The following is a 23,493-nucleotide window of genomic DNA, read 5'->3' as shown; positions in this document are numbered from 1 at the left end:
AAGAAGGTGATCTTAACTTCCTGGCTGGGCTAATCAGGTCCCAGCCAGGATTAAGCAGAGAACCTCTCTGGAAGTGGGTCTTCTTTCATCTAAGTCTGTATTTTTGTAGTACATTCTTTTTAAAAAGATTTTATTTATTTATTCATGAGAGACACAGAGAGAGAGGCAGAGACACAGGCAAGAGGGAGAGGCAGGGTCCCTGCAGGGAGCCCAATGCAGGACTTGATCCCAGGACCCAGGTTCACGACCAGAGCCAATGGCAGATACTCAACACTAAGCCATCCAGGCGGCCCTTACTGTACCTTCTTAATCTATAATGCACTTTGATTTCTCCCTTCCTCTCTCCCCTACTTGCTCTCTCCCTCTCTTTCTCAATGTTTACATAAAACTTTCTCTTTTTGTTTTCTCTTTATTACCAAGTGATCTAGGAAAATATATTTTACTCAGATCTTCCTAATGAGAATAACTATATAATAAAATACAACCATATACTATATTAAATATAATGTGTGTCCTCATCTCCCTCTACCCTACTCTCTTCTCCTGCGGTAAGTAGTTAGTATACACCTTTGTGGCCCTTCTCTGCACTTACATGTTCATCTCAAATTATCTGTTTATTTTCAGATAGATAGATAGATAGATAGATAGATAGATAGATAGATAGATGATAGATCATCCTACATGTGGAATTTTTACTTGCTTTCTTAACTCTAAGATATATCTAATAAATCTTTCGATATCAATACTATAAGTCTGCCTTGTTCCTTTTATTTTTTTTAAGATTTTATTTATTTATTCATGAGACACAGAGGGAGAGAGAGAGAGAGGCAGAGACACAGGCAGAGGGAGAAGCAGGCTCCATGCAGGGAGCCCGACGTTGGACTCGATCCCAGGTCTCCAGGATCAGGCCCTGGGCTGAAGGTGGCACTAAACCGCTGAGCCACCTGGGCTGCCCTGTCTTGTTCTTTTTAATGACTGTATGTATTCCACATAATTTATTTAGCCTTGTCAAAATTACAGGCTTTTTATTTCTTACAATTCTCAGTGCTATAAGCAATGCTGCAATATATATACCTTGCATAATATATACCTGGGCTTGGATAAATTTCACTTTCGATAGATTCATAGAGATGAGCTTGTTAGATCAAGAGACATAGGTATTTTTTAAAAACACATCTATACTTTTATTTCTGGTTTATACTTTAAATATCCTAGACACTTTCTCTGAATTCATTCATCTCATAAATTCTGATGTTGAATACTGTTAACCATTCTAAACTAACTCATGAAGCATACCATTGCACACTGCAAAATTAAAATTCAAGAATCTCATATAGGAGGTAGTTTATCCTACATGGAGAAAAAGTTAAAACTAATTAGCTGAGTCTAAATGAGCGATGGCTGATACCTTTAGAGAAAATTTAAATTCAACAACAAAAATGTAATCAAATCATCCAAATTTTTATATTACCTTCCAGCTACTTTTTTGAGCACTTCAACAAAAATGCAAGCACAAATTGTCCTTAGCATGTGAAGAAACACATACATTTTTAATTTAGAAAGATATGGCCAGATTTCCCTCCTAAATGGTTTTACCAGTTTATATGCCCCCGCTGGAGGTGTAACTCTCATCCTCATCAACTGGATATTATCAGTATTAACCATTTTCTCAGTGTAACAAAAACACCTTGTTTTAATTTACATTTTCCTTGTTGCTAATGATATTGAGCATCTGTTCATGACTTTATTGGCCATTTATTTTTATTCCTTCTATGGGTCTTTTCACATTTTTTATTGAGTTGTTAATCTTCGGGTTTATACCATCACACTTTATATATTTTGCATATTTAGTACTTGTTATATATTTGGCAAATGTTCTCCCATTATTTACTTTGTTTTAATTTATTTATAATTTGTCTTATACTCATTCATTCAACAAATATTTACTGAAAATCTACCCTGGGTAGTGAGCAAATATTCTTGTACATGAGTTTAATTTTTACACAAATTTGTCAGCATTTTGCTTTGTTATTTGTTTCTATTTTCCTCAGAAACCCCTGTTTGACTCCATAATTATAAAAAATAGTCCTAAATTTTTACCTAAAACTTCTATATGTTATTAAATATATTGGGCTTTGAATACATCTGGAATTAACTGCATATATGCTGTGAGGTAGTCTTTAGCTTTTTTTTTCTTTTTCCAAGTGGAAAAGCAGTCCAAAAAAATTATGGCTTGAATAATCTTTCTATTTCTGATATGAAATACAATCTTCATCATAACCCATATCCTCACAAATAATGGGCCAATTTGAGATTGGGGCTCTTTTTGTTTCTTTTCCTATTCCTATGTCTATCTTAATTACTATTTGTGTCTACCATGAGGATTTGACTATTATAGCTTATGTGCCTTGATTTGCTACCTAATAAAAGAAGAATCCTATCCTATCATTGTTCTTTTTTCACAGATTTACTGGCTCTTCTGGAGCATTTTCTTTTACAAATGAGCCTTAGAATCAGTTTGTTAAATGCCATAAAGAATCTCACTGACATTTTGATTTGAAAATTATTTGAATGTATATACTAATTTGCAAAGAACTGACTTTAACAATATCAAATGGAAACATAAGAAGTCTCCATTTATTGAACTCCTTTTTTTGTCTACTCTACAGTAACTCCACAGTAAAATTTCATAGTTTTACTTATTTAGATTTTGCATATTTCTTGTTATGTTTATGAGGAATTTAGGTTTTTCCTTGTGATTGCTATTGTGTAGGTAATAGCCCTTTTTCCCATTACATTTCAGAAATAGCTGCTGCTTGTATATAAGTATTGTTTTAGTATATTAATCCTGCATCCAAGTATAAAAGCCATTATTAATTGTAGGGAGAGGGTGGAGAAGGAAGGCAAGTAGAGAGCTTGGAGAGATCCAGAGAGGACAAAACCACATTTAAAATGCTATCTGCCACTATGAGAAGGCATCCACCACCCCTCAACACCCTAGCTTGGCTAAACAGGGTGAAGCATAAAAACAAGACAAATAAATCCTGTAGGAGTTTGGGGAAGTGTTCTGTTATGACTTTAGAGAGCACTGAAGAAATGGTCTCACACTACTTTTAAGCAGAGAAGGAGCCTTATATAGGGGACATAAGTTTTCCCGAGGCTAAAGTGAAGCACTGCACAGAAGAGGCTGAGCAACATCTACCTGCTCCAGTGGTAAATACAGAATTGCTGAGAGCCAACGAGTGAAAGACACCTGGAATGGGAATCACCAGAGGGCACAGTCTGTAGACTTGCAGGGCAAGACCATGATCCGGAGCAGCAGTCTCAACAGCACATGGCCAATGTAGACTGAGAAAAGCCAAGTGGGACCAGTTACATTCAGAGAGGATGCAGTGAAGAAAGATGTCAGCAACCAAAAGCCAAATCACCTAAGACAGGCCAGGGGAAGATTCAAAGGACTGAGCACAAGAGAGATGTCATCCTTGCTGCCATGCTGATACATAAGCATCCCCTGCCTCATGATGCCATTCTGGGAATGGAGAAAAAGGAAAAGCTATTGGTATGGGAAAAAATACCCCAATATAGAAGTATGCACTTTGAAGTGATTATGTTTAAATAATTAATTCACTGAGTAATTTCCTGAAAGAGATGAAATTCTAAGCTGGCAGATCTTGAGTTACCCTGAAATGGCAAGATTGAACTTTTTGCCCCCAGAGGAAAGAGGCTCACTGAAAACTGAATTCAGTCTTGGGGAAATAAATGTCACACTTATGCACATCTGAGTCATAATGTGTAACTTTTTAAAAATCTCTTGACTACATAGATCCTGCAAGACATGAAAGTTTTGTTCTTTTGATGCATGCCACTCATGTATACACACTAAGCTACATTCCACAGTTATGGGAACGAAGCTAAAAGCTATAGGTTATAAGTGAGAACACTCACTATTCCTACATGGAAAACAAATTCTGAAAATCAAACATCCAAAATACGCCACTTCATTTAATACTTTGTTTGTAGACAACCTTCTATCTAAATACTCTGAAAAGGAAAAGATCAAAGGTCATTTCATTTCACAATGGATACACAATGATGGAATAGGGCAATGAGGAAGACATTTCCCTCAACACTGCCCAAATCATGTAGCTTACTTCCATTTTGACCTAGCTGACAAGAAATGATAAAAAGTTTGATTCAAAGTTTCCAATTCCAGGAAGTACTGACTAATTGTACTCACCCCACCTTTCCCACTGAATGCAGCTTTAAAACCTGGACAGTAAATAATAGCAGGCAGAGTGGGAAAGGGCAATAATTCACAAGATCATGGAACTGGTGTTGAAATCTCCACATTTTTCCCTCTGGTATCCCCTGGACAGAACTCAGAGATACTGGAAAGGCATCACTATGGATGGGGAAAGCTCCAGGAGAAGCTCCTAGTTAAGGCAAAGGGGGCTCTGGCAGCAACATAGAAACAGCATGTTGCTATCATGGGCTGGAGATTTTCTTATCTGGAAATTTATCCTCTTTTCTTTGATAATCATAGAACTACTCAAGTTATGTATTTCATATCGTGTGAGTTTTGGTAATTCATGGTGTTTGAGAAATGAGCCCATTTCATCTAAGCTGTCAAGCTTACATATTCAGAGTTGTTCTGTGGGGCCTGTAGTGACAGCCTCTTTCATTCCTGATATTGGTAACTTCTGTCTTCTTTTTTCTTTATCAGTCCTACTAGAGGTTCATCACTTTCTTGATATTTTCAAAGACCAACTTTTATTATTTAATAATTTTCTGTGTCATGTACTGACAAACATAGCAGCTTGGCTGAATCTCAGAGCTATTAGAGCTGATTAAAGAAGCTGATCTCAAATTATTACATGCTATATGATTCCATTTATCTGACAATCTCAAAGGAACACAAACTATACTGACAGAACAAATCAAAGGCTGCTGGTGCTTAGGGGTGGAGGTTCATGACTACAAAATGGAGCACAAAGGGAGGTTTTTGGGGTGATGGATCTATTCTCTACCCTGATTCTACTGGAGGTTATACAAAACTATATGTTAAAATTTACAGAACTATACACCAAAATAAAGTCAATTTTACTACATGTTCACTTACAGAATAAAATTTAAGTTCAGAGGAGAAATAAGACTTTGGTTTAAGAAGTTTTTCAGCTTTAAAATGTACACCCTGGGGCACACAGGTAGCTCAGTTGGCTAAGCATTCGATTCTTGATTTTGGCTCAGGTCATGATGTTGGGGTTGTGAAACTGAGCCCCACACTGGGTTCCATGCTTATCAGGGAGTCTGCTTGAGATTCTTTTTCCCTCGCCCTCTGCCCCTCCCCCATTCACATGCACTCTCTCTAAATAAACAAAATCTTTTAAAAAATAAAATAGAATGTATACCAAATTAGGGAACTGTCCAATTAATTATTTTTTCAATTAAATATTTCTTCCTTAATAAATCTGAAGTCATCATAAAAATAAGTGTGATTCTATCTATTTTCAACAAGATTTTGGGGAAACAAACACTCTCACATAATATTATTGGGAGTAAATTACTCTAAGGTCTTTAAATGGATATTTATCACTAAGAAAGGTAAAATATATACCTTTTGATCCAACAATTTCATTTCTAAAAGGAATTTCTAGTATATATGTACTTGCAAACATGCAAGAAAATACATAGAAGCATGTTTATTACAGCATAATGCATAATGGCAAATTATTAGAAAATACTTTGATGTCTGTTCTATATTCATGTAATTATCAGAAATGCATTTTTTAAAGATTTATTTATTTATTCATGAGAGACATAGACTGAAAGAGAGGCAGAGACACAGGCAGAGGGAGAAGCAGGCTCCTCGCAGGGAGCTTGATGTGGGACTTGATCCCTGATCCTGGGATCATGACCTGAGACGAAGGCAGGAGCCCAACCACTGAGACACCCAGGCATCCCCAGAAAGGCATTTTTAAAATGATACCAATATTGATATTTTTAAAATCTCTAAAGCTATTTAAAATAGTAAGATAAAAAATAATATAGAGAGATTGATTCAGTTTTGTTTATAAAGGATCTTATATATGATGGGGAAGCTTACATATATACATAAGAAATCTCAGAAGGATATGTAAAATATTGTTAAGTTATTTCTTTGTGGAGTGAGCTTGGGGATATAAGTGGAAGAGAAAAGAAATAGTTTGGGTTTTCATTTTAAATTCTTCCGAACTAAGAAAACTCATGGACGTCATTTAAAACCTGTTTTAATACATGAGGTATGAATGTCTATGTGAGGTAATGGATGTTAAATAATCTTACTGTGGTAATAATTTTGCAATAGACACATATATTAAATCATTATGTTATAGATCTTAAACTTCTACAATGCTACATGACAATTATATCTCATTAAAAAGGGAAAATTTTTAAATAGCAAGTAAAATGAAAATAAACTGTCTTTAAAAATACTAGTAAGAAATAATACTGCCTGAAAGTCTTCCATCAAACCATTCTTCCAAGAAATTTTGCCCTCATTGGATACTCAAAGGCAATCAAAAAATAAATGGTATACACATACCCATGAATAAACTTGCCTGGAGTTCTGCAACTATATCATTTTGATATAGATTCATGGATGAGTCCCAAGAGTTGAACCCAGTTTCTCTAGGTTAATAATATACAAATCTTAGTTTAAAATTTGTTCTAATTTACAGTAAAGTTAATATTTCTGGGAGATATATAGATATAGATACATATATGTACATAAATATATATACATACACATATTTGTATTTATATAGATACGTATATATATATGTATATATACATACACAGAAATTCTTGATACTAAAAAACACCATCATCAACAAAATTAGATTTGTCACCCTGAGAAAATTACATGATTTCTTGTTCAGTTATGTCCTCAAAAATATAACAGAAGACTGGGTGATGGATAAGACCTTTACCAGTTCCTAGAACCAATAAGTATACCAGTCTGGTATAGAAATGGAATTTTACATAGTTCTTCTTTCCAGATTCAGATTTCATTTGTCATTAGATTGACATTGGCTACCATTCAAATGGCAATCTTTAAAACATTTTTACCAAACCTTATAAATTTTCAGTTGGTTGTTCAGATTTACTTCGCATGGGGACAAAGCTCATAAGCAGCAAATTCTTCACAAATTAAAAGTTTTGTCTTCTATTAAGTGCTGAAATACATCTGAGGGATAAATTTATATTTTAAAAGTGTGTATAGCCTAAGGAAAATATCGTGTGACATTTAAGAACCAAAATCAAAGGACCATTTACTATAAATAAGCTTACTGGAAAATTGTCTAAACATTTTTTTTTAATTTTTATTTATTTATGATAGTCACAGAGAGAGAGAGAGAGGCAGAGACACAGGCAGAGGGAGAAGCAGGCTCCATGCACCGGGAGCCCGATGTGGGATTCGATCCCGGGTCTCCAGGATCGCGCCCTGGGCCAAAGGCAGGCGCCAAACCGCTGCGCCACCCAGGGATCCCTGTCTAAACATTTTAAAACACATAAACAAAAATATCAAAACTTAGTAGCTAAGGATAAAAGCTGGGCATCAGAAATTTTTTAAAGATTTTTTTCACTTATTTATTTTAGAGACAGTGTGTGTATGCACGTGCACATGTATGCAACTAAGGGGAGGAGCAGAGGGAGAGAGAGAATCTCAAGCAGATTCCCCACTGAGTAAGGAGCTCAGATCATGATCTGAGCAGAAATCAAGAGTTAGACACAGGGCACCTGGGTGGCTCAGTGGTTGAGCATCTGCCTTCAGTTCAGGTTGGGATCCCAGGGTCCTGGGATCAAGTCCTGCATCAGGCTTCCTGGGAGGAGCCTGCTTCTCCCTCTACCTGTATCTCTGCCTCTCTCTGTGTGTCTTTCATGAATAAATAAATAAAATCTTTAACAAGAGAGAGAGAGAGATTTAATTGACTTAGCCACCCAGGTGCCCCAGCAATATTTTTAGACATACTAATTCATTCTTATTATCCTGCATATCATTCTATATAGAGCTTCCAGATACTTCTGTCCTATTTCTTTTTGGATTTTTGTCCCAATTCTATTCCAGCTTCACCACAACAGACTGACCTCTCTGGACTTCGCATGACCCCTGCTGCTTCCTGTTTCAACTTTCCTGTCAGCTCCTTCAACAGCCATGGCTCCCAGCAGCCACGGGCATCAGCCTTCCCCAGAACGACCTGGCTGTCTTTCCTGCACTAATCAGACAGAGTTTGCTTCTGAGAGATGGGGCAGGGAAGGAAAAGAAATGGAAAGGGACAAAGAGAAGAAGAGATAAGAGGGAGGGAACAAGAGGGGGGAAAAAAGAAGGTTAAGGAATAGATGTATTGGTTGCTAGTTTGCCAACGGCGTTCAGTTTCTGCCTTCTCCGATTTAAAAGCCCTGCCCAGAATAATTTCTTTATGTTTGAAAAAGGAAGGAATCCCTTGAATAATGATAAGTGACATAATATGTGCTAAACTGATTTCCGATGAGAAACTGATTTATCTCCTACATTTCAGAGCCCTGGGAAAGTTGACATGGAGGGATAAATGGATTTCAGGGCAGGCAATGAATTTCTGAAGTGCATTTCAGAAGCCCTCCTCCAAATCATAAATAAAAGCAGGCTGACTACAGCCTTGCACAGATTACCAAGACAAAACACCGTATCATCCTGGATCCAATCACAACACCCTCCTCACAACACCCAAAGTGGATGACCAGATGTTCTAGAAAGATGTTTCCCAAGGCAACTTCTCTAAGAGTTCATCAATTAAAAAAAAAAAAAAAAAAAAGCAGTTCAGAACAGGAGGGCTTGAAAGCAATTACTTGGGGAAAGAAATTATTGTAGGGAGTTTGAAGAGTAGAAAAGAATAATACAGTCTTTAGTAAAGTCAGCGGCAAGAATCTAGTTTCAAAATACACCTACTTTTCTCATCCCCTTAAGACTGCACCTCCCACCCTCAACCACTTACTAGCAATTCCCACAATCCAAAGGAACCTGGCACCTCGTGGTTATGTTTAACAGATCCTCAACCTAATTCCAATAATCCTGTTCAAATTTGAAATATGAAGGTAGGGCGATGGTAATAGTAACTGCAAGGAAGGCAAAGGCCAGCAAATAAGAGAACTCACTCACTCTCTCTCCAATGGGAGAGAGAGGCCCCCACCCACAGATCTTCAACTCCAGCCATTTCTTCCCTGGTAGCAGAAACTTTGTCGAGAAACAGAACCTATCTTTGGACATTTCACAGCAAAAGTGAAACCACAGATTGACACTTACATTTCATTTGCTTGGAGATGGACTTGTTAGGTTCAAGCCAGTGCTAGGGAGAAAAAAAGCAGAGATTATGGGTCAAATGGCTGAACCATACGATGCATACTTAATAACTAAAAGAAATTTAATACAATCCTTTTCCAAAGCACAGTCTTGGTTCCCATAGTCTTGGTTCCTCAAGGTTCCACCTTCTTCAGATCAACACAAATGATTCCATAATAAAAATACAACAGGCAAGGGTATAAATTACAGAGAATTAACACTATGAGTAGTATTTGAGTCATACTAAGAGAGAAGAACTAGGGAGAGAACATGCACTTCAACTGGATATTCTCGTGGCTCTAGTGGATCCTAGGTGATGGGGTTCCATTGCTCTGAGCAAGCCACAGATGGCTAAGGGCTTTGATGTCCATGACCTCAAAGAGCCACAGTCAAAGACAGCTACAGTACCCTATTCTCCTGCCAGGTAGCCTCTGTTGTGAACAGTGGGACAAGTAAGCCTTAGCCAAATCATACAGAGGCAATTCTTCCTTACAGTAGGGAGGAACAAATGACTTTAAATATATCACTTCAGAGGCCTGAGATCATCCAGAAGAAACACTAGCTGTATCACAAAACAAAGAAGCCCAAAGACCTCAGTAGCTCGGAATGGTATTTAGTGACAAGCATTTGAAGCAGATACCATGTTGATCCCAGCAGCCAGCTCACTCTACATGCTAAGAGCCAGGTAGCTTTTGATATCCCTAACCATGATGTCCCTGAAGCCACTTAGGGCATGCCAGGAAGTATCACTCTATACATCCACAGTTTATAAAGACAATAGGAGTGCCATTGGTATCCATCAGGAGGTTAGAGAACCCTCACTTGCCAGGCACTCATCACACTTGATACTAGAGAGGAAAGGAGGACACTTACCATCAGTGGAGGCTTACACCTTTGTGTCATCCAGTTAAGCCTCAGAATTCTGTAACACCCCTACCTTTTGATATAAATGCATAACCATAAAATCTAATAAGAGCTAGCATATGCTGAGTGCCTCCTAAATGCCAGGGCCAGCACTACCACCCCATTTGCAGATGAGAAATCAGGAGGCTTGGGACATTAGACAACTGGCCTGAGGTCATCTAGAGAATAAATGATAAAACCAGTGCACAGTAGGATTCCAGAGCACAGGCCCTTCACCTTGGCCATGCTGCCTCCCCAGCAGATCTGCTCTAAAACACACTATTCTTGATAAACATTCCTTCTTTCCCCAGGAGTAGATAAATTGAGTGGCCAAATCAATAGTTTCCAATCCAGGGGTCAGATCTCTGCAGTCTTCAAAAATTAGAAAAAAGGTCTTTTCACTATGTCAACATCAGGAAGAGTTTGACAGAAAACTACACATTTACTTCTAATGTATTACACAAACTGAAATAGCAAGTTTCTTTGATTCTAATCAAAATTATGTCTGTTCATTTTGAGAACCCTGTTTTTCTCTTTTTTTCATTTTTTTTAAAATTGTGGTAACATATACAACATCATATTCACCATCCTAATCATTTTTAAGTTCATAGTTCAGTAGTATTAAATGTATTCAAAACAGTGCATAATCATCACCACCATCCATCTCCAGAGCACTTTCACCTTGTAAAACAGAAACTCAAGTCCTAATAAACAGTCACTCTGCAGCCCCCTTTCTCCAGGCCCTTGGAAACCACCATTCTACTTTTGGTTATCTCCTTCTAGTCAAAAGTGATGTTTGGCATTCACACAGTCATCATTTAATAGTGGGAAAATTTCTCGATTGGACTACTTACTACCTGTATAACCGTGTACAAAATGTTTAACCTCACTCTCAATTTCCACAACTATCAGATGGGAATAGCAATCATACGTACTTCACAGGGTTATTGCAAGGATTTTAAAAGTTAGTAAATAGTAAACATGAGACACTTAAACGGTGCCTGGCACGTGAAAAATATCAATAAGTCCTTGTTTGCTGATGCTGTTGTTAGTTAATAAGTATGGTTTCATTAGCAGACCACATCCCATGGAGGAGAATAATAAAAGGGGCCTCAGATGATTATGTTCTAGAAATAAATAAGATAATTTAGAACTAAGGCAAGAAAAAATACCTACTGAGATCAGTATCTACTGCTACTGTCTTGCAGAGAAGAATCACTAGTCATTTGGCCAATAAAGTCTGAAATACATTTTCTGAATTCCTCTTGCTTGGCATCCTTTGAACTCCTTAGCCCTTCTCTGCCTAACTGCAACCTGCCTCTCCACCTCATCTCTGCTTACAGGGAGGACAAGTACATTTCATTTGATATGCCCATACAAGTTAGTGCCAATCTCCCAGGGCTGCAAAGAAGGATCCAAGTCTCAGTGAGAATGAGTACCATGATGGAATGGCAATATCTGCCATGGAGGGATAGGGAACATGTAAGGGATGCCTGCAAGGTATCTTACCATCTGTGCCCTAAATAAATTATTTATTTTAAATGAACTGGCCTCCTCATTATCCTATGAAATACAGTTTCTGATGGGTTCTGACCTTCCTCATCCTCTCAGCCTATTCACACCCTATCCTTGCCTCTCAAACCTTGTGCATCTTAATTACCTATGTCTATAGTGTGACTACTACATACTTTTCCCCAGGACAACTATTCTTCTGCAGTGAGATAGTCATGGGGTATAAAGCCCTACGAAAAATAGGCTAGCAATAGTCATGTTTCAAGGGATTATAGGAAATCATTTCTTCAGAGAGGGTCAAGCTCAGTTCATGAACTTAATTTTAATTTTTATTAAAATTTAAAAATCTGACTGACCTATGGCCCAACAATCCCCTTATTTCCTAATTTCCCCATATGAACACAGAGGAACATAACAAGGATCCTCATTGCAAGATTATATTAAATTATAAAATATTAGAATATAATGGCCATCAAGAAAATGGTAAATAACCTATAATCTGTTTATGTTCTTGATGATTCTTCAGTGTATTATAGGAGGTAGATCTTTATGTTTAATGTTATTAGACCTCTAAAGCACACTGCATGATGAAAAAAGTGAACTGCAAAATTTATAACTATGGCCACAGTTCCCAAATCATGCACTGACGTGCCCCAGGGAAAAAGGAGTCATTCTAGACATCTTTCAGATATCCACCGTGCAAACTATAAGCTCAAGGAAGTTCCCAGCTCCAATGTTAGATCATGCTATATTCCTTTTTATGTCATACTTTTTGAAATTCTGAGTTGCTGGTGATTGCTGTGATAAAAAGCAAGTACTATGCTAAAAGAGGCATGAGAGGTAATGAGTATGGCAGTATCTGATCTGGTCCCAGATTCTGAGGAGCCAGGGGGCAGCCAACAGGGGACACATCCTGTTCCTGGATAATGGTGGTTAAGAATGAACTGGAAATACTATTTTCATGTAGGTCATGTTCTAAATGGCCCCAAGGTGTTAGGATATAAATACCAAGTTTGTTGTCTCTAACTCTTATTACAGAGGGCACTATGAAATAAATACTTTTGACCTAGGGCACCATGAAATCATTACTAAGATACTAAGAGAGCCATAAATCAACAAAGTTTGGGAACTTCTGAACTATGGTATCATAGAATTAATGTGTTTTCTTTTTTAAGTAAAAAGTACAAACACTACCCTATATTTTCAAAGAATACATAATAAGTATCTAAATGTATTTTTAAAGATCTGAAATGAAACATGATAAACAGATAAGAGAGAGAAAACAGGAATTTAGAGGTGTTGCTCAAAAGAAACTATGACTTCTGTTTTATCTGTGATGTTTTAACTTCTGCTTTTTACATGTATTCATGCATTACATGAATAATTAGAAGTTAATATTTTTAAAAAAGAAAGCTAAGCTCTACTCAGGATAAAGGTGGATTTTTATGTAGTTTAGACTTATTGAGACTCAAGAAGAATTTCATATATAACAGGCAGATGCCAAGTCCAGCTAAGCCCCCAGCTTTGGCACTGCAGTCCAATACAGGAGCCAGGAGGCATGCGTTCAAACCCCAATTCTGCCACTTATTAGTGATGTGACCTCCAGTGAGTTTCTTCCTGTTTTCCCACTTACAGCATCATCGTGAGGTATAAGTAGGTTAACACATTAAGAAGTCCTTAGAACAGAGCTTAGAGCATAGTGAAGGCTTAGTAAACCCCAGCTGTTCCCATCTTCTTTGTGTTCACTCAGACACTCCCAAGTTGATGCAATGACCCCTCCTAGGGGGCCCACCTCTGGAACTCTCTTCCTCTCACACTCCCACCCCATCTGCCTTCTGTTCTACATGAAAGGTAATTAATTCTCCTCCCTTTTTTCCTTCTTCCTTTTAGAGTTGCAAGTTGGGCAATGAATTCAAATCTGAACTACACCAACAACTCCTGCTGTTACTATATGTACAGATGGATTACACACCTTTGAGAAAGAAAGAACCATGATTCTGCGTGCTTGGCAATTAGACAGGAGGCTCAGAACATACACTGCATTGCTATTTCCCTTTCAATTCCTACTTGGAATATATGCTAGTTGTTGGTTTTGTTGGGTTTTTTAAAATTCTGCTTCCTTTCTGGAAAGTGAAATTCCCTAAGAGAGGTAGAAAGAAAAGCCTGCCAACCAAATATCTGAATTTGCAGCTGGTTTACTATAGCTGAAACCTTTATTTCTTCAACTTACATTTAGAATAAGAATTCCAAAGACTAAAGAAGCTAAGATCCAATTACTGATTCTATCTAATGAGCTTCAGAAGTCAGATGAACCTGAGGAGGCATTCCTTCAGCATGATCTGAAGGTATCGGGAAGGTAGGTCTGCAGGGATACTGCCAGGGTTCTGCCCAGATGCCCTCAGAGGCCCTTTTCTCCTTAGTTATACAGCAGCTTGATCGTTCTTAGGAAGGCTGCCTCAGGTTCCTGGAACCCAATGCAGGGGAGAAGGAGCCTCCTCCACTCACATCTTCCCTGTCAGGTTAAGAAGTGACAGGTGGGGGAGGATAAGTACCTCTGCTCCCTTGCCCCTTGGCCAGGACAATTCTAAGGCATGTGGATTTTTATGTAGTTTAGACTTAAACTACACTCTTCCAGAGCTCCTCTGTGGCTTTCAGCCAAGTTCTCCTCTGTACAACTTTGTTCAACATCACACACTTGTGTGACCATCCACCCTTCTTTGTCTCAATTCCCCCAAGTCCTAAAAGTCTTTTTCCTGGGAACATTTCCTAATAAAACTGAAATTTTCATCTCTAGATCCACTTCTGGGTACCACAGTCAAGACAGCCTCCCTAACTCCCCACCAAAAACTGCCCTCTCTCCATGGCTTGACCCCCAGTAACCAGTATATCCTGCTATGAGAGGTTCCAATTTATTTTTTATTTAAACTCAATTTGCTGGGCAGCCCGAGTGGCTCAGTGGTTTAGTGCCACCTTCAGCCCAAGGCCTGATCCTGGAGACCTGGGATCCAGTCCCACATCAGGCTCCCTGCATGGAGCCTGCTTCTCCCTCTGCCTGTGTTTCTGCCTCTCTCTCTCTCTCTCTCTCTCTCTCTCTCTCTCTCTCTCTCTTTCTGTGTGTGTGTGTGTGTGTCTCATGAATAAATAAAATCTTTAAAAATAAAAAAATTTTTAAAAAATAAACTCAATTTGCCAACATACAGTATAACACCCAGTGCTCATCCCATCCAGTGCCCTCCTCAGTGCCCGTCACCCAGTCGCCCCATCCCCCCGCCTTCCTCCCCTTCTGCAACCCTTTGTTGGTTTCCCAGAGTTAGGAGTCTCTCATCGTTTGTCTTCCTCTCTAATTTTTCCCATTCAGTTTCCCTCATTTGCTTAGAGAGGTTCCGATTTAAACAAGGTTTTCAGTCTGGACAATCTAGCCTGACCACATTTCAAGCCACCTCTTAGAACAAATTTATTTTGATTGATAGCAGCTTGAAGCAAAGAGAAGTTGAATGAAGCCTCACAAAGGGGTGAAAAGTAGGGTGCTGGCTAAGCCCTCTACTCTCTGATTCCCTCTTCTGTGGTCTTGGGGGACAGATTCCAGGATTCCTAAAATTCCTTCAGCTCTCACATTCCACATTCTATGAACCTGAAGTATGAGAACATTACCAACAAATGGTTCTTTTTAATTTTGCTAGGCTCTGTTACACTTAGCCTTAGATCATTCTTCTCTACCCCATCATAGAAATGGGGTATTTCTTTCATATTCCAACTTTGGCTTGTTTGGTGAGGGAGAGAAAGATGGGTGTGAGGTGGTGATTTATGACTAAGTAGATTGATTTTTAATTTGGTAGCTGCTGAGCTAGGAGAAAAAAAAACTAAAAAAAAAAAAAAACCTCCCCAAAGTAAACAATATAATACACTTGGTTATCTTCAAGTGTTGGGCTTCTGTTGAAATTGATTCAGCCTAAAAAAAAAAAAAAAAGAAAAAAAGAAATTGATTCAGCCTATGATTACAGAATAAATTACACACCTCTCTCTTATCTTTCTCAAAACCCTTGGTGCCCTACACCAGAATAATCCATAGCTCCAATAAATGTGTTGAGTAACGAATGGGGCTTCAAACAAGAATGAATGCACCTCCCAAGCAGGAGATTGTTTTTCCCCTCAGAAGTAACCAGATCCATAATCTACCAATTCTCATCCTAGCCCTGAAAAGATGGCCTGATTCTCACATCTCACCTGGATAAAGCCCCAGAGTAACTCAGTCTCCCTGCATTATCTAGCCAATTTATGCCATTTCTAGGCCCTCTGACCTCTACAGGGGGAAAAAAAGAATGTCATCCAAATGAATGCAGCCTAGCAGTGTTCTGGGTCAGCCAATCAAAACTAGGCCCTAGCTCATTAGCTACCAGTAACCAATGGTTTTCACTTCAGTTTCTTTTTTTTTTTTTTAAAGATTTAATTTATTTATTCATGAGACACAGAGAAAGAGAAAGAGAGAGAGAGAGAGAGAGAGAGAGAGAGAGAGAGAGAGGCAGACACAGGCAGAGGGAGAAGCAGACTCCATGCAGGCAGCCCGACATGGGACTCGATCCCCGGTCTCCAGGATCAGGCCCCGGGCCAAAGGTGGCGCAAAACCTTCTGAGCCACTTGGGCTGCCCTTCATTCCAGTTTCAATGAAATCTATAACACAATGGCAACAACAGCAAAACTATCTATAGACTAGACATGCTCACAAGTTTTTGTCCTCCTGGCAGTAACCTAGGCAAAGCAAACCTTTACTGCTTCAGTGAAATGTTTTTATTTCTTCAACCATAACTGCTCCTGCATTCTGGGTCCTTAGGGATAAGCAAAATAGAAGTAACAGCTGGGAGAAGAAACACCTAGGAAACAGAGGCAGAAACAGGAAGCCTAAGAAAGCAAAAGCACCATTTTTTTTTTCGTAAAGTATCAGACAGTATAAATATTTTAGGTTTTGTGGCCCATATGGTCTGTCAGGACTACTCAACTCTGCCATTGGAACACGAAAGTAGCCAGAGACAACACATAAATGAATAGAAATAGCTGTGTCCCATAAAATGTTATTTACTAAACAAATGGGGGCCAACCTGACACCTGTGTGCCAACCCCTGCTCTACATCCAGGAAATCCTTAATGTATGTATACTTAAAAATAAAATAGTCTGAAAATACAATAGAGGTTGTAAAAACACTCAGTGCTTTTTATTTTAAAGTACACGAAAACACCAAAAATGCAATTACAGAGGAAATGATGGGATTCCTTCAGGCTTGTTACATTGGAATTTACCACCATATAACACTTGCTGTCAAGCCACAGAAATTTCACATTGTTACCAAACTGTTCTAAGGTCAAAGATCTTCTAGCTGCCAGAACCATGAACCTTTCAAACTCTTTAAAGCATGTAGTAAAAAGACGCATCACATGTTGATAATATTGACTAATGCACTTAAATAACAACCCTATGGCATAGTTATTATTATTAGTGTTCCCATTTTACAGATAAAGTGATTGAGGCATAGGTTAAGGAGGCTGTTCAAAGTCCTACAACCAGAGGCAGGATTTAACCCCGTCTTCCTGGCATCAAAGCTTTCAGCACCTGAGCAGTAATGTCCTCCAGCCTCCTTCCTTCTTGATGTTTTACACTATAGCCCGTTCTTATAGTAAGTCTACAGCTACCATTGCTTCCAGAAGGTCTCTCTCTCCCCATTCTTTTCTTTCTACTCTGTATGTTCCTGGTCAATCTCCTTTGCTGGTTTCTCCTTCTAGACATCCTTTCTAAAAAATGGATAGTCTTTAGCTTTCAGATACTCGTCTTATTCTATATTCTTTCCCTTGGCTGTGCAGTATATTTCCCAAGGTTTATGGAAGTGAAAACCTCATGGGGTCCAAAATCTCCATGGGTGGCCTAAACCTCTTCATTAAGCTTCAAATCCATATTCCCAAGTATAGACTAAACATCTCTACCTCAACATTTCATAGGTATCCCAAATTAAACATGTCCAAAACTTATTACTTCCCGCAAAACACTATATGATTTACTTGGTTAAGTGGTTCCACTTGTACTTGGAGCCCAAAGGGGCCCTGCAAGAAGCTCAGACACCCAGCTAGACAGGCCATGTAGAGAAGCTCTGAAACCACATGCAGAGGCAGGAGGGCCCCAAGCCCTACCTTCCAGCCATCTCCATCAAGGTTCCAGGAATATGAATGAAAACATATTGGACCCTCTGCCCCCCACCCAGAATAGATCAACCACCAGCTGCATACCACTGAGAGAGCCCAGTTAACACCATGTCAAACAGAAGAATCACTTTGCTGAGCCCTACTCAAATATCTGACCCAAACAATCCTAGAATATGATAAAATTGTGTTCATCTAAGCCCCTGAGTGTTTGAGGAAACCTGTTACACAGCAATAGATAACCAGAACTCTTACTCCTTATTATGGAATGAATGGTTGCTCCCTAACCCCCACCAAATTCACATGTTGAAGACCTGACCCCCAATGTGATAGCATTTGGAAGTGGGACCTTTGAAGGTAATAACATTTAGAAGTCATGAGGGTGGAACCCTTGATAGAATTAGTGCCCTTATAAGATTAGTAAGAAAAGCCAAAGCACCTACATGCTCTCTCTCTCTCTCTCTCCCCACCCTGTGTGGACACAGGGAGAAGGCAGCCCTCTGCAAGCCAGGAAGAGAGTTTTCACTAGGAACCAAATTTGTCGGCATCTTGAACTTGAACTTCTCAGCCTTTAGAACTGTGAGGATTAAATGTCCTGCATAAGCAGGTGTTTTCTTATAGCATCCCAAGCTGACTAAGACACTCCTCATTATTACTCTCCATGGATATAACACAATTACAATTGAACTTGTAAAAGACATTTGCTTGAGCATGCATGAAAAAGAAAAGTCTGGTCCAATTGCCAATCCTTACTTCTACTTCTTTTATTTCTCCAAGTTTTATATATCATCTTTACAGTCTAGTCTTCCTCTCAGCTTGACTTAAAAACTGTCTCTAGAGCTATTTGAAACTTCCAAACCTGCTGGTCTCCCATCAGCTCTGATGTTCTTGCCTGCTGGAAGCCTCTGGTGAGTGCTTCTCTGTCTACTGATGGAACTTAAACCTTACCAACCTAATTAATTCCTGCCCTCATCTGAACCAAGCCCAGGAGCTTCCCACCACCAAGGAGGAAGACTATCTTACCCTGAATATCTTCCTGTTTTTCCCCCAACTCAATAAGGATAAAATGGCATTTTCGCCATGCTTATTCCTATGTCTGCCTATTGGCCCAAACAAGATAACCAGTTCATGTACTTGCTCCTTCCTCCACTAAAATTTGGACATCCCAGTTACCTATGACTTACAGATTACAACCTGTCATTATCAGGCATCCCCATACCTTCCTAGGAGAGGACATCAGGTGTAGACAGATTCAATTATGAGCAACCATTTTAGTTCTGCTCTCTGCCGAAGACTATGACAATTTCCACAAATCTGTCAAGTTAATACCTTGGGCCACAATTGAACCATTAGACAAAATATCCAATTTTCAAGCTGTTAAGATACTGCTCTGCTCCTTGTAATTTGTTTACTCTGAGGCTTTTCCCATAAAGCCAAGTTATTTGTCCATACCTCCTCCCCAAATAGGCATCCAAGTAGTCTTGATTTTTAATACCCCTGAGACATTAAAAACAAAAGTAGACTCATTAAGCAGACAAATTCATGACCAGTGACCTAAAGCAGCAGTACAATTCTTCTCTTCAGTGCAGGGCTGCCCTAAATCTAATGTACCACTCTTGATCCTATGTACAAGCATCTGTGAAGCAATTGTCCCCAAGAGCAAGAAGCAGCCTTCCAAAGGCAGGAGCAGCTGGTGGGACATAATGCTGTCTGGCTTCCTGGCATGAGCCCCAGAGTGAAACCTAAAATCATTGGGATTTTTTTTTTCATTCTATTCCATGTCCTCCTCAAAGGTACCTTTAGAAAATGCAAACTGCTCTAACATAGAAAAGGTCTTTTCCCATTATTAATAAAACTCATTGATAGGTTCACTAGTTCTTTCTGGCTACCAACATAGAAACCTCAGGGCTGTAATTCTATCCGGGGGAAGAAGGCATCAGGGTTCAGGATGCCCTTGCATTTATGACTTTCCAGGTCATCCTATCGAAAGTGTAGCCAGTGGCCACATGACATACACTGCCCAAACACAAGAGTGTTGGAGGAGATTGCCACAGAGATGTTGATTTCCAAAGTGAATTTGTTGTCTTAGGGTATGAGCCAGAATGGTCCTTAAGTGAGAAAACTCAATGATACTGATGTAGTCAATGATACTGATGTAGGTCCTTGAGTGAGAAAAGTCAATAATACTGATGATCCCTTAGAAATAGGGAAGTTAAAATCAAAAGCACTGAGTCCAATCTTCCTGCAGACTGTAAACCAACACCCACAACTTAGTCCCAGTATAATTCCTCCTCTGACTGGACTGGTTGGAAGGACAGGGAAGGGAGTACTTCCTGCCTTCTCAGGCCCTGGGAGTGACTTCTCTCTAGCTGGATTTGGGAAATGGGGAAAGGCAGAAAGAGGGAAAAGCCAGGACAATGGACAGCCTAAACCATAGTTATAGAAAACAGAATTACAAGGGGCACCTGGCTGGCTCAGTCAGAAGAGCATGGGCCTCTTGACCTCAGGGTTGTGAATTCAAGCCCCATGTTGGGTATAGAGATTACTAAAATAATAATAGTAACAGAACAAAGTAAGAAAACTGAATTATGAAACCCAGTTCATTATTTCCAAACTTCATATTCCCAAAGAGAAGCTACTCAAACACCTGAGAAGCAGTGGAGAGAATACATTACATTTAAGAAAAAATGCCTGGACTTAAGTCAGGTACTACCTTCTCCTTTTAGAATTGTTCCTTCAAAGACTTCTAAGCTTATAGTCCCAGTTTTCTCTTTCAGTAAAATGAGAGGGACACCAGCCATCCTTCCCCTAATCTCAGGCACTAAAATGATATGAGTTCTTCAGAAGAATATGGTAGAAACTCGAGGGGATTTTTACTGACTGGTGTTCAATCTGCCCCTCCCTACATCAAAACTAATGGAAATTCTGAGCCCTTGCCATTAAAATAGCAAAAGATAGTCATCATTTACTAACTCAGTCTTCATCACTCTCAGAGCATATGGGGCATGAGACATCTTGTCAAACATATGGTGTTCCAAATGTAATAGTGCTAAATATTTAATATTCCCAATGGTTTACTGTAAATCAAGTTGTGAAGAGTTGTAGGCAAACCACCAACTCCCACACCAAAGGTAAGTTCCACTTCAGTTTTTCTAACTAACTTGATTTTCTCTGTTGATTAGCTTTCTATCCAAATAATTCATCAGTTTTATTTTCCATTGAGAAAAAGTATGAGACCTGGTAAAACCACCAATGCTGATCAATTGATCTCTGCTTAAAACTCCCTATCAGCATGTCTGTGTGCTTCTGGGCCCATTTTTCTAATTACTCAAGGTTCAAACTTGTCTACCCAAAGATTATAATAATGGCCATCCTGCCTTTAAAAGAAGTTCTGAACATTTCTAGATTTTAGAGTTGCTAACCATGTTGTATTTCCTCATATGAATGCCTCACCTATGCCAAGCCAATGCACAATAATTATAAGAATCACAACAAAAACAGCATATACCATGTACTCAATATATACCATTTGTTAAACATTTGCATACTTTATCTTGAATTCCTATACCAACCCTACCGGTAGGTACTGTTATCTGTTTTAACCATCAGGACAGGGACTCGAAAAGGCTCAATAACTTGGTCAAGACCACACAGTTTATCCTTCAGGAGGGGTGGGATTTAAGGCACATCTTTCTGAGTACAAAGTCCATGTGGTTTCATGTAGCAACTATTCTGCAACCCAAGTGGAAGCTATACTCATACTGAATCCTCAAAATCAAAAGCCTCTAAAGGCTATGATGCAGGGGGAAAAAATGACGATTCAAGCAGCCCTGTAGGCAATTTAATGGATATATCAGATAAGACAGTTTTGTTTTGAGTGCAGCCCACATTTTTTCCACTAATCTACTACCCAAATCTGGACACTAAACATTAAGCTAAACCAAGTCAAAATACAAAGAACAATGAAGCACATGAACCTAAACACTTCTTTTTAACTTTAAAAAATAATTTTAGACATATTTTATTTTAGACAATTTTAGCACCCTCTTCCCCTAATGTTAGCATAATACATAACCAGACTGCAATTATCAAAATTAAGAAACTACTACTAACACAATGCTAGTAACTGAACTACAGACTTAATTTGGAGTTCACGAATTTTCCCATGCCAGATTTTTCTCTGTTCCACGATCCAATCCAGAATCCCACATGGCCTTAGTTGATCTGTCTCTCTAATCTATGAGAGTTCCATAGTCTTTCATTACCTCAATACTTTTGAAGAATATAGGTAAGTTGCTTTGGAGAATGTCTCTAGCTTCAGACTTTCCTATTTTTCCTCAATATTTGAATGAAATTATGCATTATTGGGGAGTATACCACAGGGACGATGTGCCCTCCTCAATGAAGGATAATCAGGGGATATGTGACATTGGAATGTCTTCTCACTGGTGATGTTAACCTTGATGGCTTGGTTAAAGTGGTGCCTACCAGGTTTCTCCACTATAAAGTTAGGCTTTCTCCCTTTATAATTAAAAGATATCTGGAGGAGGGTGATGGGGAGAGGTACTTTGAGACTATACAGATATGTCGTTTCTCCTCAAACTTATGCCCACTGATTTTAACATTCATCAAATGAATCTTGCACACAACTATCATTGTGATATTCCCTCAACCCTTCCACACTTATTAATTGGAATTCATTTGTAAGGAAGAGCTATCTCTTCTCCCCCTTTTATTTATTTATTCAACTACTTATATCAGTATGACCCATGAGTATTTTACTTTATAGATTATAATACAATAGTATTGTTATTTATTTTTGTCACTCTAATTTTCCAGTTTCAGCTACTGGCAGTTCATTCAGGTTAGCTCTGTGACTTTCTAGTGACCTTTTATTTTTGAGCAGTTTCTTACTTTCTGGCACCACAACATGCTCCAGGCTTATCTTGTGATTTCCCTGCCTCTGCCCTAGAATCAGGCATTTTTTCAAGCAGCCTTTGTTCCTTTTATTAGAAAATGATATTTAGAAACCAAATCTAGGGGGTTGGTGTGCTCATTGCTACTATGGTGTCATTGCTTCTAGGCCATCTCAGAAACCAGAACTTGGCACATCATACATATGCGTACTAGCCCACATGCACACATGCACATCTATATTTCTGTATCTATGTACATATTTTTTAAAAACCATGAGTTCATACCAACATCTGATTCCAATTCTAAAGATTTCTCTTAATAGTTTATCCAGTATCTCCCTGATGACTCAAGAAATAAGAAAACAACTCTTGCATTTAAGTGGTTTCCAGATATTATCTACGCTAAGAGTCAGCAAATTATGGCTAATTGCCTATTTATAAAATACTTTTATTGGAAAGAAGTTTTATTAGAACACAGTTATATCCATTAATTTAGGTATTGTCTATGGCTGCTTTCCACTAGAATAAAATAATTGAAAAATTATTACAGCAGTGGTATGCATCACAAAAATGAAAACATTTTCTATCTGGTCCTTCACAGAAAAGGTCTACAAATCCCTGGTC

General features: G+C 38.7%; 1 protein-coding gene across 3 annotated transcripts in view; it reads right to left on the bottom strand.

Moving 5' to 3' along the window:
* The window catches only part of FRMD3 (FERM domain containing 3), a 297,512-nt gene that overhangs the window by 128,569 nt on the left and 145,450 nt on the right, over positions 1–23,493 (bottom strand). For 2 of the 3 annotated variants that reach the window (XM_041744980.1, XM_041744981.1), the window contains exon 3: positions 9,320–9,362. The exons of the other annotated variant lie outside the window; for it this stretch is intronic. In XM_041744980.1, coding sequence (XP_041600914.1) covers positions 9,320–9,362 — 43 coding nt within the window. The remainder of the gene's footprint in view (positions 1–9,319; positions 9,363–23,493) is intronic. 3 annotated transcript variants of the gene reach the window in all.

The sequence above is a fragment of the Vulpes lagopus genome, chromosome 2, assembly GCF_018345385.1.
Source record: "Vulpes lagopus strain Blue_001 chromosome 2, ASM1834538v1, whole genome shotgun sequence".
NCBI classification, from domain to species: domain Eukaryota; kingdom Metazoa; phylum Chordata; class Mammalia; order Carnivora; family Canidae; genus Vulpes; species Vulpes lagopus.
Note: the sequence above shows the minus strand (reverse complement) of the source record. Positions and strands in the feature narration are given on the sequence as shown.